Source organism: Phalacrocorax aristotelis, chromosome 7, assembly GCF_949628215.1.
Source record: "Phalacrocorax aristotelis chromosome 7, bGulAri2.1, whole genome shotgun sequence".
In the NCBI taxonomy this organism is placed as follows: Eukaryota; Metazoa; Chordata; class Aves; order Suliformes; family Phalacrocoracidae; genus Phalacrocorax; species Phalacrocorax aristotelis.
The window spans coordinates 21,379,590-21,397,002 of NC_134282.1; the positions used below are offsets into that span (position 1 = coordinate 21,379,590).

The following is a 17,413-nucleotide window of genomic DNA, read 5'->3' on the forward strand; positions in this document are numbered from 1 at the left end:
AGACTTTTGTTGAAGCATCTAAATGAGAATTTAGATGGTTGACTTCAGGTACAAACATTGGAAAATTTTGGCCTTAACCTCTCTGTTCTTCAGTCAATGCATCTGTAAAGTTTGATAATAGTGTTGACCTACCTCACAAGCAAGATGTGAGGCTTTATTTATTAAAGTTTTTAAGTAATTGGAGATCCTTGAAGAGGAGGTGCTGTAGAAGTAAAAGTATTACAAATGATACTGTAGTAAGACTAAATATATGTAAATTAATGGACATAAACAGCAGCAATGTTTTCTAAGAAAAATAAATATATAAAATATGTACATGTGTACATCATATGCACCAATATATGATTTACCTGTTTGTGCTTCTACTGCAAATGCAGCATGCGTATCAGCATTTCTGTCCAACCAGGTAAGCTCTGGTACCTTGCAGTTCAGATGAGCCCACCCAGCAGTCACTGCTGTAAGTCCATCTCGCGTAGACACGCCAACGCCAGCCCCGAGTGCTCGTGACACTCAGCTGGAGCTCACCACGTAGCCTGTACTTTGCATTACTCCTGCGAGCTTTCCGGCTGCGGTGGGCTGCCTGGGTATCGCAGATGTGCTGCCAGCGCTCTCTGGGTGAGCTAGCTAGCTCGCACCAGCTTGGGTATGTTTACAGGAGCTGCAGTCGCAACAGAAGCCATTACGTAGCTATGCCCTGAAATACTGGTTACAGTAAGAAATGTGTACTCCATCTTCTTTTCTTTCTACATCATAGTTTTATTCTTGCCTTTTCTCTGTAAACAGTATTTGCCATTTTGACTAAACCAATGGTTTCAACTGGGATCCGTTGACTACTTGTAAAGGGTCTGCGAAAGGTAAGTAAGAAAAGCAAATCGATGATCAGAAGCTTAAATTTGTTTTGTGAGGGTCAACTTTAAAATGTGTAGAGGTTGGTACGTTACAAAAAGTTGAAGATCACGGGCCTAAACAGGATTTTCAGGCTTATTCACAATTGAACACTCATATTACATATCAAGTTCCTACCCATATATTTGAAAATATTTCAAAGCCAAATTCAAATAGACAGTCTGACCATATGCCAAATCCTCTCTGCTTATGCAAATTTTGGGAAACTCCACTGGTTTCAGGAGCATTAGTCTGGATCCACATCACAGTACCAGTCAGAAAAAATCATGCATTGTATACATCTCTGGCTACTGCAGAATCCAAGTATTATATTTGTATTTTGGGTTCCTTTGAGTGTACAGATTGCTTGTCCAAAGCCAAACTCGGCTCAAGTTTCAGTAAAAAAAAAAAGTAAAAAACAAAAAGATAAAATCTGTGTGGCTGGTGGTGTTTTATTATTTTAACTGTTTCAGTCATAACACTTGTGTTTTCTAGTTGTTTAAAAGCACACAGAGATAGGCAGCTGAAAGGGTATGCGTCAGTTACACTATCCACACATCTTACAGAAAAAAAATGGTGCTTTGAGGCACTCTGTGGGAAAGCAGAGAGGGCAGGATATACCACAGCACCGTGGGGAAAATCATGGGAAATACAAGCTGCTGGCATTTTTTTTTTTTTTTCATTTTTGCTGTGCAGCTTTTCTGTGTGTTACAGAGTCCAGGGCACAAGCAGCTACAGCCAAGATAAGGAAGCACCAGGAAAGTAAACAAAGGCCTGAAGCTTCCTCGGGAGTTTTTTGACATCTGCGAGAGCACAGGCTGCATGAACTCTGAAAGATGCGTAGTTTCCAGTTGTGCCGAAAGACCTTAAATTATGTGTAGCAGTAGTTCCCTGTTCCTCTACCTGAATGGAGCACGCTGGACTCCAGACTGAAAGATTACATTAAATGTGAGGTTAATGATTTGGAATAGGCTGCCAGACGTCAGTGGTATTAGTCCAGGAGAGGGAGAAAAAAAGCAGATAGGAGGGCAGAACCCAGTTTGCCAACACAGAACCTGGGCGGGTAGTCACGCACAGTAAACTGTTCTTTTCTGTCTTACCTGGGACAGGCAACTGCCGACTCTGCTTGAAGGAAGTTCTCGCAGGAGCTAACAGCCTCCACCGGAGAAAGCTCGGTATGTGCTATTTGCGGGGAGCCTCTGCCGTTTGCGATGTATGGGGATGTGTTAGGACAGGCACTACCATGTTACAACCTTACTTCTTTCATGTTGCCCTTCTTAAGGACTTGCACTCAAGAACTCCGTTTTTTAAAAGCACTGTTATGTTTTTAACACATATCGTGTACCTTCAGTGCCACAGTGTAGAACTTTTTATTTCTGCTCTCCTTTGAAAGTGCCTCTGATAAATACTGTGGCTGCAGGGAAGAAATTACACTCCTTTCTGCAGCACTAGCCCACAAGTAGTAAATAATCATACAGTGTTAATTTACAGAACGTCGGGTATTCGTCTTTTGAAAGGCAGATTTGACAGTAAAACACTTGAGTATTTCATAAATGCATGGAAGGAACAAAAACCTCGATTATCTAGTTGGATTGGTTGAACGGCCTGCATATGGAGATACTTTGTATTCCTTTATCATGCAAAAACAACACAGCAGTTACTCTCACATTTATGATCATTAGAAATGTACCACAAAGCCAGCTAATAAAAAAGTAGTTAGCAGCAGTGGGTACCGAGTCATACGTCCCTGCAAGTTACCTCAGTGACCTGAATTTCCAAAAGTAGTTTGGTAGTTTGGGTCTGATCTATTTTCGTCTGGGTTGAGACAGCGTTTTGGAAGCATGTTTTGAAGATCAGGCTCAATAATGGTATTGTGGGCTGAGAACTCAAAAACCCATCTTACTCTGAAAAGCAAGTTTCTGTCTGCATTTATACTTCAGAGAACAGAAAAGACTAAACTTCCAGTATTTTTTTCTTGCACTGTAAAAATACATCATTAAAATACAGTGGATTACAGGTGCATATGGAAATATTGTTGCTCTTCTTTTGTAGCTCAGGTTATCCTTCACAGGCATTCAGGTTTGCTTTCCAGGCTTACATCCCAAAGTAGCTTATTGGGTGTAACGCTTTGTATAAAGTGTCCTTTGCAAATGATGGAAGAGTGAGTTGCCTTCACGCAGGCAGTTAGCACAGACTGAAGAATAGAGGTGTAGTTATAGGGTTAATCTGGCTTTTCAGTTGAAATCCTACTTCAGTGAGCAGTTTCGCTGGAGTGGGGGAACTGTTTCAACTGGCCAGGACTGCTGGTTTTGCAAACAGACAAAATCCTGCTGAATGGGAATTTGGGGTGCATGTGAACTCCAAGTTTCCCTGGAAAATGGTGTGCGATCATGTAATCAGCCCCGGTGCTGAAAACCTTTCCTTAGGGGAATAGTTGTGGATCCCAAGAAGAAGTGCTGTTGCAGCCCCCTTGCTCATGTTCGTGTCTGGCCCGGTCCAGTCTCTTGCCCGTGTCAGCGTGTTCTGTGTGTCAGTGAAAATTTAACAGCTGCTGAGCACAACTATTTAAATATGAATGTGTACATCATTCAGAGGAATAGTTATTAATCGTCTCTGACCTGCAGGCTTGAGCATAAATGGTGCATTTGATATTAATACAGTGTGAGATATGTTTAGGGACACAATATTGAGTGCCTAATATCCACTGGAAATAAAAGTGCAGGAGAATTGTTTGCCCAACTTTGTCAGAGCTCTTGGCGTGCACTTAAATCCTCCTGAGCTCAGTGGTCCTTTTCCCTGTGTTACGGACACTTTGTAGATATAACATCCCTGTCTGTTCTGCTGGTCTGGAGAATATGCTTTGTCTCACTGGCAATTAGTTAAATTTGTTCTGATATTATATTGCCAAAGACGACTTCAGTCGTTGTTTGTATTAACCCCTGCTCATTTAAACCACATCAGAGGCGCTCCCTGCCTGTTGCCCATTGGAGCAAGATTTTCACACAAATATTACAAATGTTCCCTTCATGTTACAAACAGGCGGCGGGTCTTTCGTGGCTACGTTTCTGATGTTTCTGAAGGGTATTTAAATTTGCCGGCTCACTTTTGCTAAAGCCCTGCAACTTACCCTGCTTCTACACTTTGTCCAGGTGTAGGTAGGAATGGAGATATTGGGAAGAAATGCCAAAACTGCATTAACAAAATGCAGTTTCCAACATGGGGGATACGTATATTCGTACTAGGTGTGTTCAACGATGTTGCTTTTTGATCATTGCAGCATGAAATACTTTTGCTTGTGTTATGGGGAAGGAGCAATACTGGCCCCCCATTTGGTGTGTATCGACTCTTACACCCAGGTCTGAAACTGGCCTCGGGGCTCTGGTTCTGAGCCGGCCTCAAACATACTTTTCACATCATGCAGATTTTGGATCAAGGTGATTGTAATCTCTTACAAATAGCTTCAGCTGAGAAATAGCTATTTTAAAGAGATTTTTACGGTAAACAGCTATCATGAGGTTGATTAGTCTCGTTAGATTAGGAAATTTGGGAGGAATAGCTTGAAAGATTTTTACTTTTTTTAATTATTATTTATCCCCCAAACCTACTCCTGATTTGTCGAGGAATCTAAATCAACACTTCACCTCATTACAGGTCCAGATGTAAGCAACGTTTCTCCATCCTACCTCTAGGTTGTTTAACTATTTAGCAAAATCTAACAAATCTGTTTCACTTATTATTTCACAATATTTTGATTAATAGCAAATTCCAGTAACTGCATTTGGTTTGGGTTTTTTTTAATGACTGAAATTTGAGAAACATGATTGAGATACAGACAATTCAGAATTTGCTTTGCTTTGAAATGGGAAGAATTAGAATTTTTGTGACTTAGAAAATGTGGTGGTGCACAATAATTCCAGCTTGATTTCCACATTGTAAATAAGGACCCGTTAGTTGGACGGTTAATGTTGGGCAGGAAAATATTCTTGTATGAAAAAATCTGTAACTATTGCAAGCTTTAAAGTAAATTAAATGAAACAGTAAAAATAAAATAGAAACCGCACTTCTGGTCAGGTAGTAAACGCTTCTCTCTGAGAACAATGTAGATCTCCCTTTATTATTTGAGTATCAAAATCATACAGGAGAAAGGGGACATTGTGGTTGTTCTGGAAGTTCTGCTTTCTTTCTGAAGGAGAGGGCACGGTATGGCTTCGGTTGCGATCACTAAAAGGATTCTTCCAGATATTAACTGGGTCGTGTTGCTCCCCTCCCAACCCTAATTTCTTTACTTTCGGTGGGTAGTTGTTGTTGCCCAGGGGAAGCCGTCGGAGGGGGACGCCGGGGAGCTGTGCTGCCCTGGGGGGCCGGTCCCCCCCCGGGGCGACCCCACAGGTCGCCCCGACGGGTGGCCGCGGGCCTGTGACGGAACGGCCCCAAATCCCCCAACTCTTGCGCTGTATTTGCTCCACCGTTTTGCTTCACCGAAGGCGGCTGGGGAGCCACTGAGCGGGGCACCGGCCCTCCCTGGCCCGCGACATCTCTTCTGCCTTGCCTTTTTTGCACCCTTTTGGTTTTTTCCTTGATTTCTTTTGCTTTCTTGCTGTCCTTCCTTCCTTCTTGCCCTTTCTTTCTTTCTTGCTTGCTTGCTTGCTTGCTTGCTTTTTGTGCCTCCTTGCCTCCTTGCCTCCTTGCCTCCTTGCCTCCTTGCCTCCTTGCCTCCTTGCCTCCTTGCCTCCTTGCCTCCTTGCCTCCTTGCCTCCTTGCCTCCTTGCCTCCTTGCCTCCTTGCCTCCTTGCCTCCTTGCCTCCTTGCCTCCTTGCCTCCTTGCCTCCTTGCCTCCTTGCCTCCTTGCCTCCTTGCCTCCTTGCCTCCTTGCCTCCTTGCCTCCTTGCCTCCTTGCCTCCCTCTTTCTCTCATTATTTTGCTCTTTCTCTATTTTCTGTCTTTTTCTTCTCCCATTCTTTCCCTCTCTTTCCGTTTTTCTCTTCCCAGATTTTAACCCAATTCATCTTTAAACGAATAAGTGGTGAAATCACACCGCTGCGGGCAAAATACGGATTAATGAATTCAATGTCTGGGCTAGCAGGGCCGCTTTCCCCTCGGTATCGTTAATTCCTGGCCACACCGTGTTGGGTGCGGGGAGGGCGGGAGGCGCGTCCCCGGCGGCGGGGGATCGGTGCCCGCCGGTGCCCCGGTACCCGTGGGCAGGCCCGCGGCGGTCACGCAGGGCCACGGGCGTTCCTCGCTCCCCGCCGCTCCCGGGAAACCCCCGTGTTTCGAGGGCAAATGTATTGATTGGTCCGAGCCTGGGGTCCGCAAAACGCTCCCGCTGTCTTTACTGCGGGGAAACTCCCGGTGGAGATCTATTGTGATACTGCTGGAATTAATCATCGCTGCTGTTTTTACAAGTAATTAACGAGGATTAGACGCTTCGTTTGGAAATGCGGCTGTTAACTGTGGGGGCGGTGGGGAAGGGAGATGCGGATTTCCCTTCCCGTGGGTGAGACTCGCGGGTGGGCGCGGGGGAGCCGGCCCGGCCCTCCTGGCGGGAGCGCGGCGGGGTATTACCTCCCGTCTCCGAGAGGAGTCCGAAATTCGATTGTAATCTTTAAAATCATAAAGAAATGAGTACCACAAGCCGCCGCCTCCTGGCTCTTTGCAGGAGAGGACCAGCCCGTTCCTGCCGCCGTGGTCCCCTGGAAGGAGCCCCCCGGCACCCCGCCGAGGGGTGCCGGAGCCTCCCGCCGCCGCCCTCTCCTGCCCCTCAGCCGCGGGGCTGCAGATGCGTCTCTGTCCTCTTCGCAGCGGGCACGGATTGGTGTGGAGTGGCAGCTGTAGTATCGCTTACTGGAGGATCTGGTAGTAATCAGAAAGGTGAGGAGTTAGTGAAATACATGTTGTATTTATTGCCATTTTACAGGGGGGGAGAGGGCGGCCGGTGCCGCAAAGGGGGCCATTTGTAGGGTTAAGTGTTTCAGCCTTGCCCCACGGGCAGCCTCGCCGGCCTGCGGGGAGTGCGATTCGCCCTTCCCGGGGAGCAGCTCCCAGCCCGGGGCTTAGCCGGTGCCCGGGCCGCGGGCAGGTGCCCCCCGAGGCCGGGCCCGTCGGGCAGCGGAGAGGGCTCCCCTGGGTGTTTGCTCCCTCCCACGGCTGCATCGGTGCCCCGGTGGCAGGAGCTACCGCGGATCAACCCACCCGCGGAAGTGCTTTGCCTTCACCCTCCGGATTTCCCTTTCCTCCGTGGTTCTGGCAAAGGCGATCCCCGCGGGCGGGACCCCCTCGGAAGAAAACCTCTTACGAGGGGCAGCGGTAAAGCTCGACCCACACCGGGACAGCGGGGCTTGGGGTGGTCCCCGGGCTCGCCTCAGGGGTGCCTGGGGTGCTCAGGGGTATCTGGAGTGTCCTGTCCCTGTCCTCACGCAGAGCTGCCTCCGGTGCCGAGCCGCCCCACCAGCTCCGCGCCCGCACCGAGCCCTTCTCGGGCCGCCAGCCGCGCTGTGGCCGTAAATTAATGAAAACGTAACAACTCAAACGGGAGAGAAAAAAAAAAAAAAAGACGGTGCTGAGACGTGCGGATGGGACATAAAAGCGATGGAAAAAGGTTCAAAGCTTTCGGTGATGACTTTTCAACCTTTATTTATGTGCCTATTAATGCAATATCCATCATAGAGATACGCATCTTTATCCTTTCAACTGATATGCTGGGAATCAATTGGATATGCAGATTACATTTCATAAATTTCCAAATGTTAATCTCCCCGGCCCTTTGCTGGTAATTTCTTTTTTCGCCAAATAGTATTATGTTTCTGCCACCAAAAAAAAAAAAAAAAAAAAAGCAGCCCTTAAAACAATTAATCTTAAGGCTACTTGTCTCGAAATATTTGCTAGGGCTCGGGCCCAGCAGCCGGGCGGGGGGCGACGCTCCTGCCCACTCCTCTGCCGGCCTGGGGCCATCCCGGGGGCACTGGCCCCCGGCCGGGCTCTGCCGGGGCCGAGGCAGCTGCGGGCTCGGTGCGGGCCCGGGAGCAGCCCCGGCGCCCCGCACGCAGCCCCGGGAGGGTCCGGGCGGGTATCTTCCCATCTAATGCTGGAGGTGGGATGGGGGCCGGCTACCTGCCGGCGCTAGAGCACGGCTGGGGAAGGACCCCTCCGGGCCATCACAGCACGCCCCACCGCCGCAGCGGCGGGGGTCCCCCGCACCCCCGGCCCGGTGGCTGGCCTCCCCGGACATCTCGGGGGCCATAAACGGGGAGGGAGTGAGAGGCAGAAATACGGCCGGCTTTCCCTGGGAGGGTTCCGTTCGCGAAGCTTATTTCTAAGAGGGAGCGGGGCCGTACGAGGCTGCCAGTCGCCGTAACCGACCGTTTCCCGCGTGTTGCGGGACGCCGCAGGGTGCTGTCACCTCCTGCCCCCGCCTGCCACGCTCCGCCGCCACCCCCCCTCCCCCGCCGCTGAAAGCAGGGGGTTTGTTAGCCGTTCGTATTACTCTAACCCCCAAATCCCTAGGACAGTATTGAAGCGTCTCTCCTGTGGCACATTACTAGCCGCCGTCGTTCGCAGGTCACGCTGGTCCCGAAGAGTCGTTACGGGTCTGATGGCCCCCGCCCCGGCCGGCGGCGGGGCTCGCATCCCCCTCTCGCCTGCGGCGAGGACGGAGCTTCCGAACGCGGGGCTCGGGGTGGGCCGGCTATTGCTGGGGACCCCGCAGCCCCCGGAGCTCCCCCTCCCGCCGGGCGGGGGGACTCCCTCCGCCGAGCACGGGCTCCCCGCAGCATCACCCGGGGCTTCCGCCCGGCCCGGGTGGTGCGGGACCCCCGAACGCACAAACCCCCGCGCTCTGCAGGAGGGAAAGAAGGAGGGAAACCTGCGCGAAGAGAGATTCACCAGGCAGCGGGTGAAACAGAGCCGGCCGACCCCGAGGCAGCCAGCGGCCGGAGCCCCCAAACCCGGCGTCCCCTGGGAGGTGTTCATTGCGGGGCACGGGGAGCACGGCAGCACCGGCGCCCACGCGCACTGCTTTTGCCAGGCTTTCTTTCTTTCCTCCTTTCGTCCCGTTCCCCTTTCCCTTCTCCTTTCCTTTCCCCTTCCCTTTCCACATTTCTGTTGGCAGAGCTGTGCTCTCATCTCCCGTTCACCTCCCCTGGAAAGTTGGGCGGAGAATTCCCTCCGAAATCCTTATGAGAAATTAATGTATGCGCGCAAACCCGGAAACAGTGTAATTGATTTCTTTCTAATAGAGGAGAAACCAGTAACGCTATCGTTCAGAACTGATTGCCTGTGTTCTTAATGGCTCTAATTTTCACTGTCCATTTGATGTGCTGCAGGTTTAATATAGAGCACTTACTAATCCAATTAAAAGTGCACCTGGCCTGGAAGGGCTCTGTAATTAGCAGGAGCATTTTTAACTATTTCTACTGGAAAACCGTGAAATCATCTCTGCTGGCCTAAAGGACTGTAATATGGGGGTGGGGGCGAGGAGGGGAGGGAGGAGCGGGGCCAGGCATTCGTGCTTAATCTTTTTCCCTTGAATTTTTAACAGTTCCCGTGAGGGAGGATGCGGCTCTTTCCCCTCAGTGCACCCGGTGTCCGGTAGCGCAGGAGGACACTAGGTGGGTTTCACACCGCTCTCCCCTTCCGCCGACACTGGGAGCCCGACCCGGGGGAGCAGGATCTGGGGCTCCAGGTGGGGGCGCGGGGGCGGCGGGGTCCCCGCGAGCCCCTCGGGGCTGGGCGCGGAACGGGGACGCGGGAGATGCTGCGGGGGCGACGGCAGCGGAGCGGAGCCGCCGACCAGGGGGAGGGGGGGTGGGCGCCGCGCCCAGGCAGCCAGTGTCACCGGCCAGGGGCCAAGGACCTCCGCGGGAGCGCCCGAAACGCCGCCCAGCAGCGGCACACGGGCCCACGCGAATACACGGGCGGGCGTCGTTGAAAGAGGGGGAAAAGCGACTCACAGCAATTGCCCGGCCCGTGTTTCGCTGCTGGGGGCGGGGGGCTCCGCTCCTCCGTGCGGATGAGGGCTCCAGGTAGTCCCCATTCGCGCCCCCTCCTCCCGTGTACGTGGGTTATGGCCCGCGGCTAGCGACGGCGCCCCGGCCGCGGGAGGGCTTTCTGCTCCCACGCTCGGGGCGGCGGCGGGATCGGCGGCGAGGGCGCGGCCGGGGGGCGCTGGTTGCTCTCCCGTGCCTCCCCGCTTCCCGCCGCGGGTTTCCCGGGCACGCATTAAACCTTAAATAGCTCCGTCTTTTTTCTTTTTTTAATAACACTTCTCCCTCCTACTTTCCTCGAGTGAAAAATATGCGTGGCGAGTAGGGGGCTGTAGCAGTAGCCCCGGGAGGCTCCTCGCGGGCCGCGTGTACCGCACACCGCCGGCGCTCCCCGGGCCGGGCCGGCCCTCGGCGGGGCTGGGACTCCCCGGGTTCCCCGCGGGGTTCGCAAACCTTCAGGCATCGGGTGCTTTGTAAAACACAAGCGCCCGGTAAAATACACGCGGACTTCTTCTGTCGGGCGAAGTTTTCTTGCCAACCTGTTTCTCGGCGGCGCGGAGAGCCTTCCGAGCAGGGCCGCCGCGCCCCCGCGAGCTGGGCTTTATTTTTAATGCCTTTAGAAAGCGATGGAAGCCGCTCGGGCCGGGGGGCCGGAGGCAGCAGGACCGCGGGCCGGAGCCGCCGGGCGGGCGGGATCGGCCTGCGGGCTCCGCCGCCCCGAGCACCACCGGCGAGCTCCCCCTGCTCCCGAGCGCCGCTGCTGCCTCTCCCTCGGTGCCTTTATTATTCCGGCTCCGGATTTCTGCCGAAATAACGCGAACCGCCGCCCTCCCCCGGGTCGGTACCGGCGCCGAAACGGCAGCCCGGCCCGTAAAGGAGAAGCGGACTGGGAGCCCAGAAAACTTTGTTTCCCTCATTTCAAAGGGGGAAACCTGAACGATTCTCATCCTTTTGATTGATTAAGGTCTTGAATAACTTGAAGCTCGGGAGTGACAGTTACTGAATAGACTATTGCAAATAAAGAGCACTGTGGAAAGCTGGGCTGGCACTTCACAGTGTAAAGGAGGCGAGTTTGCTGGCACTTACCAAGTTATAAATAAAAGGCCATGCACAATAGTACCTTCTCTAAGGACAGACAGTCTTTACAACACTCCTGGCGTCATATCCTGCTGTGGTCACTTCAGCTCCTAGGCAGACTTTACCTCTTTTATTTTTCCAGCAGTTTAGCTTGAATACTACAATAAATTCCTGGGAACAAACGCTTGTTAGTAAGACTTTAACACGCACCGCCTCGCACCCGTACATGCCCGCACAGGCACACTCACGCACACGCGTGCAGTGCGGGGACACGCTCGTCCCATCGATTTTTAAAAGCGGAAAACCCCACGGAGATCTCGCTGGCAGGTCTCGCTTTCAAAACCGTTCGCACCATTTGGTCCAGAGACGTTTCTTCTGGACGGCGAGAGATTTCGGGGCAAAGTAAATAAATAGAAGGAAGGAAGAAGCTTTTTTCCATTTAAAAAAAAAAAAAGGGGGCGGTTGCTCCCCCCGCGTCCCCCGCCACTCGTGCTCGGGGCAGCAGGGCCAGGAGACAAAGCATTTCAGGGGCGGAGAGGCGGCGGCTGCCCCTTCGCGACTGGCGGGGCCGGGCTGCGGCCCCGCGGGGCCGCGGGAGTACACGGATCCCCCACGGGTGCCAGGTCCGGGCCGGCCTCCGGCTGGGGCTCCGCTCCCCAGGGCCGGGCCGGCCGTCGGGGCATCGAGCAGTTCCCCGCCGCCGGTCGGCGTCTGCCCGCGGCGAGGGGGTCCGGCACGGCTCGGGCCGCAGAGACAGCGCGGGACCGTGCCGTGCCGTGCCGTGCCGTGCCGTGCCGTGCCGTGCCGTGCCGTGCCGTGCTGTGCCGTGCCGTGCCGTGCCGCACGTGCCGTGCCGTGTCATGCCGGGCCGTGCCATGCCGGTCCGGTCCGTGCCGGTCCGGTGGGGTCACGCTGCCGTCGCGCCGGCCGGGACGATGCGGCGGAGCCGCCCCGCTCGCCCAATCAGCGGGGGCGGCGCGGCCGGGCCGGGCGGCGGCGGCCAATCGCGGCGGCGCCGCCGCGGAGCCGCGCCGGGGACGGAGCCGATAAATGGTCCCGGCCCCGCGGCCGCCGCTCCCCGCCGCACCGGGGACAGCGACAGCGCCGCCGTACCGACACCCACCCCTTCCCCCCGCCCCGCCGCCGCCCGCCCCCGCGCCCAGCCTCGCCGCCCGGCGGGGCTCCGGCCCCGGCCCTGCCCTCCCGGTGCGGGGCAGCGCGGGTCACTGACAAAGGGGCAGCGGCGGATCTGCCTCCTCCCCGCCCCCCGGCGGCATCTCCCACCCCCTCCCGGGACCGCTCCTGATTCGGTGGGGCCCGCTGACAGCACGGATCTCTCCTAGATCGGCCCTCACCTGGATATAACCCCGCCGCGCCGCGATGACAACTCTGGCCGGAGCTGTCCCCAGGATGATGCGACCCGGGGCCGGGCAGAACTACCCCCGCAGCGGGTTCCCGCTGGAAGGTAAGGTCGCGCCCGGGCTGCTCCCGCTCGGGAAAGTGGGGATTGCTCCGTGACGGGAGGCCGGCACAAAGCAGCCTCTCCCCGGCCCGCCGGGAGCTCCCCCGCCCGGCTCACCTCCCCGGGCAGCCCGCGCCGCCCTCCCGCGGTCCCGGCACCGGCATGGCTGCGGCCGGTGCGGGGAAGTCCCGGCTGCGGGCCGGCGGATTTGGCCTCACACCCCGGGAGCAGTCCCTCCCCACCGGCCGGCGGGAGTGGGGAGAACCGAGCGGGAGGCCGGCGGCGCGGCGGGCCCGGCATCCGGCCGCTCTGCTGCGGGGCGAAGGGCGGGAATTTGGGGAGCCCAAAGTTCGGAAAAAGTGCTGGAAAAGTTAGGAAGATAAAATAAATGGAATCGAAAGGGACTTCAGAAACGAAGGTTTGTCCCGAGCCGGCCGGGCCGCTGCAAGCGGCGGTTCCTCCCCCGGACAGCGGCGGAGCGAGAGCCCCGCGGCCGGGGAGCCCGCAGGCCGCTGCCCGGGCGAGGACCCGCGTCCGCGGCGGCTCCCGCCGCTGCACCCCGGGGCGGCCGGGGTGCGGGCCGGTCCCCTGCCGCCCGGGGGCACCGCGGGCCGCCCGCACCGGTGCCCGCTGCTCCGCTGGGGCCGGGCGAGCCCTGAGGCCCGGCTCCGGTGGTAGTGCAACAGGTGAAGCCGCCCCGCCGCCTTCCCCTGCCCGCCGGGGCGGCAGCGCGAGGCTCCGTAGGGGCCGGCGGGCTCCGGGCGCGCTGCGGGGCGGCTGCGGGCGGGGGCGGGGGGCGACCAGTTGCCTTTACAGAAAAGCAACGACAAACAAACAAACAAAAAAAGACCCAACAGGATCCTAAGGAGACATTAACGCCATTTCCCCCTCCTGCTTCCCCTCCCCTCCTTTTCTAGTCTCTACTCCTCTAGGCCAGGGCAGAGTCAATCAGCTCGGAGGAGTGTTTATCAATGGCAGGCCTTTACCCAACCATATCCGACACAAGATAGTGGAGATGGCCCACCATGGCATAAGGCCCTGTGTCATCTCTCGCCAGCTGCGAGTGTCCCACGGCTGCGTCTCCAAAATTCTCTGCAGGTACCAGGAGACGGGCTCCATCCGGCCGGGGGCCATCGGCGGCAGCAAGCCCAAGGTGAGCCCCTCCGCGCCCGCCCGGAGCCGGCAAACCCCGGCCGCGGCGGCGGGGAGCGAGGCCCAGCCGGGAGGCGGCCGGCACCGGGGTTCGCCGGCGGGGACGGAGGGAGGGGTGGAGGCGGCATCCCCGGGAGGGCCGGGGGCCGGTGCGGGGCCGGAGGTGGGCGCGGACACGCACGGGTCACAGCAGCGCCTGCCGCCTCCCCGCCTGTTGCTCCGAAAGTTTCCGAGGCTTTAAAAAGTATTGTTGCCGTTTCGTAGAATTTTTTTCTTAATTAAGAAAACACTGTTTAAAAAAATAACTTCTCAAACGAAACTGGGGAGAAAGGGGTCGTTATGTGAACGCCCGGCGGCCCAAAGCCCCGAGTGCCCCACGCGGAGGCCCGCGGGAGCCGCGGGTGGGCTCGGCGCTGCAGGACGGACCGGGGAAGCGATGGGTCAGATGCCAGGGCTTGCACAGCGTGGCGGGATCGGGCCCGCGCTTCTTCCGTTGCAAAGCGCAAAAAAATGACCTGTGCTTCTGCCTCCCTGCCTACTGCTGCTTCTCCGGCTCCGTTTATTTTTCGGTCCGCTCCGAAGCTGCGTGTATTTATAGCTACACCGCTAAAAAGTTCGCGCTCACAATGATGCAGACAAATATGGATTCTTGTCTCAAGATGAGCTTTCTCCTCCTCCTCTAGCTTTTCATCCCCTCAAAAGCGAAGTAAAAGCTTGAGTTTCCGTTGAAAGTTGCTGCTAGATTCCGCCCCCCCCCCTTTTCTTTTTTTTTTTTTGTTGTTTCTAAAGTAGCAATGCCTGAACTTTCTCTTTCGCTCTTCGGAGTGGAGATATTTTTTTATAAGCGTGTGACCAGAACGGAAGGCTGTTCCCAGTCGGGAGACCTTTGTCTCGTTTGAATTCGGCTTTATTTTAAAATCGCGAGGCCATCGAAGAAACCCGTTGCTAGTCAGACCTCTCAGCGGTTTTATTGCGCTACTTTTTAGTTGGTGCTGCAAACTTTGTTCAGCCGAAACTTCCCTGCCCCGGAGCTCCGCGCACAGGGAGCCCTCTTCTAATCCCGAGCCCGAATTTCCCCGGGATTGCTCTCGGCCGCGCGGCTGCCGGTGCTGCCTAATTTGGGGTTTTCCTCGCCGAGGGCTCGATCCCACCTTCTCGTATAACCCCGGAGGATTTCCTGGGAAGTTTCCTTTAACCCGGGGGTGCTTGTTTCGGGCGGGCCCGTTGCGACCTATTATGTCTCCTCGGGTTTTAACCGGCCCGTTCTCGGGGTGGTTTAGGAGGCGGTTTGGAAGCGGGGCCGGTGTCGGCGCTCGCCGGCGGCGGTGCGGGGCGGCTCCGGCCGCTGCGGGGGTCCCGGCGGCGGCAGCCCGGCCCCGCAGACTGTGCCCGCTCGCCTTGTCTTTAATGAAGCAGGTGACGACGCCGGATGTTGAGAAGAAAATCGAGGAATACAAGCGGGAAAACGCGGGCATGTTCAGCTGGGAGATCCGGGACAAACTGCTGAAAGACGGGGTGTGTGACCGCAACACGGTGCCGTCAGGTACGGGGCGCCGCCCGGGCGGCGGGGGTCGGGCGCATCCCGCAGGGCCGGGGCCGCCACGGGAAGGGCGGCGCGACACCCGGGGCGAGCCCCGCACCCGGAGAGAGCAGACCCTCGGCCGGGCTGGTGCCGCCGAGAGGGCGGCCGTAGCGCGCCGGTACCGCGGACGCGTCCCGGGAGGATCCCGGAGCTCGGCGGGGGTGTTTTCAATTAAATGGCAACTTCATCCCCCTCCCCTCCTCCTCCTCCCGCTTCCCCGCCGGGCTGCTGCCGCAGGGCAGCTCGGGGCTGCCGGAGACCCGGAGCTGGGAGGCGGGAGATGGGGAGCAGCCCCCCGTGCCGGTGGTGATTTGCTGGGGGCGCGGGGCGGCGCAGGGAGCCGGGGCGGTATTTGTGCGGGTGGCTGTGGGCTTTTCTCATCAGCTGCAGCCCGGGTTCGGGGGGGTGGGGGGAAATGCTTGCGGGGCCGCTGTGCCGGCGCTGGAGCGGGGTGCGGGACAGAGCCCCGGGAAAACCCGTGCGGGGTGGGGAGCGGGCGGCCGCCCCCTGAAAGCCCCGACCGGCAGCGGCCGGGATGGGATGCGCTGCAGCGGCACCGGTGCAGTGCTCAGCTCCCCGACCCGGCTGCGCGGGGGGCTACGGGGGCGAGCGCGGTCACAGCTCTGCGCTCCCCCGAAGTGAGCTCCATCAGCCGCATCCTGAGGAGCAAGTTTGGGAAAGGCGAGGAAGAGGAGGCTGAGCTGGAAAGGAAGGAGGTGGAGGAAGGCGACAAGAAGACCAAGCACAGCATTGATGGCATCCTCAGCGAAAGAGGTAAAGTCCCATTTCCCCTCTGCTCCCTGTGGAGCCCTGGGACCGGCCCACACCAGCTCAGGGCGCTGGTGGATATCACTCCCCTTCTCCCAGAGGTCATCTTGGGGCCAGTGCAGCAGGAGGTGTAGGGCAAGGAACTAGTCCCGACAGGGCGGCTGCCGCGTCCATCCCACCCCGTTCCCCCACTGAACGACCCTGCAGTGTGCGGGAATGGCATGGAGGTGGGGGCAAAGATGGGGGTTGCCAGTGGTTTGGCTTTCAAGAGCAGGGATGGGGGCCAGGGAGCAGGGAGGGTCTGGAGCTGGCAGCAGAGCCCCCGGCACGGCTGCACTGGGGCTGCTTTGCCAGCCCAAGCCGAGCAAAACGCCGTGGCTGCACAGAAGAGGTGGCTGTAGCCAAAGGCTGTGGAGCCTCGAGTCTCTGCAGCCTTGGGCAGGGCAGGGAGCCGCATGTTTCGCTTCTTCTCTACTTAAAACTGCTGGGGAAAGCTTGTGTTGGTGGTTGGTCAGGGGCTTTGCAAGGAGGTTGCAACGTGAACAAGGCAGGGGTGAAGGGCTTCTCCAGGGGGCAGCGACTGCCCCTGCTGCGGTTGTGCCCAGCTCCCCGGCTGGGCTGGAGTGGAAGGGCAGGCAAGGGCTGGGTTGGGCGGCTTGTGTGTGGAAGTGGCTGCCCAGCACATGCACAGGCACTGGTGAAGGCGAGACAAAAGTACCAAATGAGCTGGTCAAACATTTGTACAACTTTTCCAGCTTTTACAAAGAAGGCCTTCTATACACAATCTACACTTGGAGATGAACTTGGAAAACAAAGAGGGGGGAGTCCATTGAAACTCACACTTTGGCTTTGCACAGACAAAGCTTCAGCTAGCAGCAGCTTGATGTGAACAAAAGAAGGCAACCTTTTTATAATTCAAGGAGAAAAGAAGAGAAAACAGCCCCACAAAAGGCCGAGAAAAGACATTATGGTCTTGCAATGAGGGATGAATTATTCAATGAGCCCCTAATAGCTGATGCTCCATGCAGTTTTATGGACTCTCCACCGTGGAAAAAGTAGCTGGTTTTACCTAGAAAATGTTTCTAGCATTTCTAGGCATTTAGAGTTGCTAAGTGACATTCAAGAAAGACAACTGAAGCCTGTTCTTTAAAAGTAGGGTATCTCCTTGTTGTGTAGGAACAAACCCTAAAACACACCCAAAACTTAGTTTTCAACTCTGTTACTAAAGCTCTCAGGGAAGCCTCATCTTGCCTGTGTCTGTGTTTGCGTGGATGCGTGTAATACAAACATGCAGAAGACGCTAACAAAGTAACAGATTAAGGTGAGAAGGCACAGTTTGATTGTCGTCTTGCTGTCCCTGTACCATGGGTCACAGAGTTTCCCCCAGAACCTCCTGCAACAGGCAATCGTTCTGAGGGATGTGCACCAAGGGAAAAATGGTTAAACTCAGTGTACTAGTAGTTTTAAAACATCTAGCTTTTCTGTCCTCTTGAATTTCTCAAAAGA

General features: G+C 56.3%; 1 protein-coding gene across 6 annotated transcripts in view; it reads left to right on the forward strand.

Annotated features, from left to right (window-relative positions):
• The first annotated feature begins 12,323 nt into the window (after window positions 1–12,323).
• Window positions 12,324–17,413, forward strand: part of PAX3 (paired box 3) — an 81,917-nt gene continuing 76,827 nt past the window's right edge. For 3 of the 6 annotated variants that reach the window (XM_075098329.1, XM_075098330.1, XM_075098332.1), the window contains exons 1-4: window positions 12,324–12,408; window positions 13,323–13,558; window positions 14,971–15,100; window positions 15,779–15,913. In XM_075098329.1, coding sequence (XP_074954430.1) covers window positions 12,324–12,408; window positions 13,323–13,558; window positions 14,971–15,100; window positions 15,779–15,913 — 586 coding nt within the window. The remainder of the gene's footprint in view (window positions 12,409–13,322; window positions 13,559–14,970; window positions 15,101–15,778; window positions 15,914–17,413) is intronic. The other 3 variants (XM_075098334.1, XM_075098333.1, XM_075098331.1) reach the window with 2 other exon arrangements.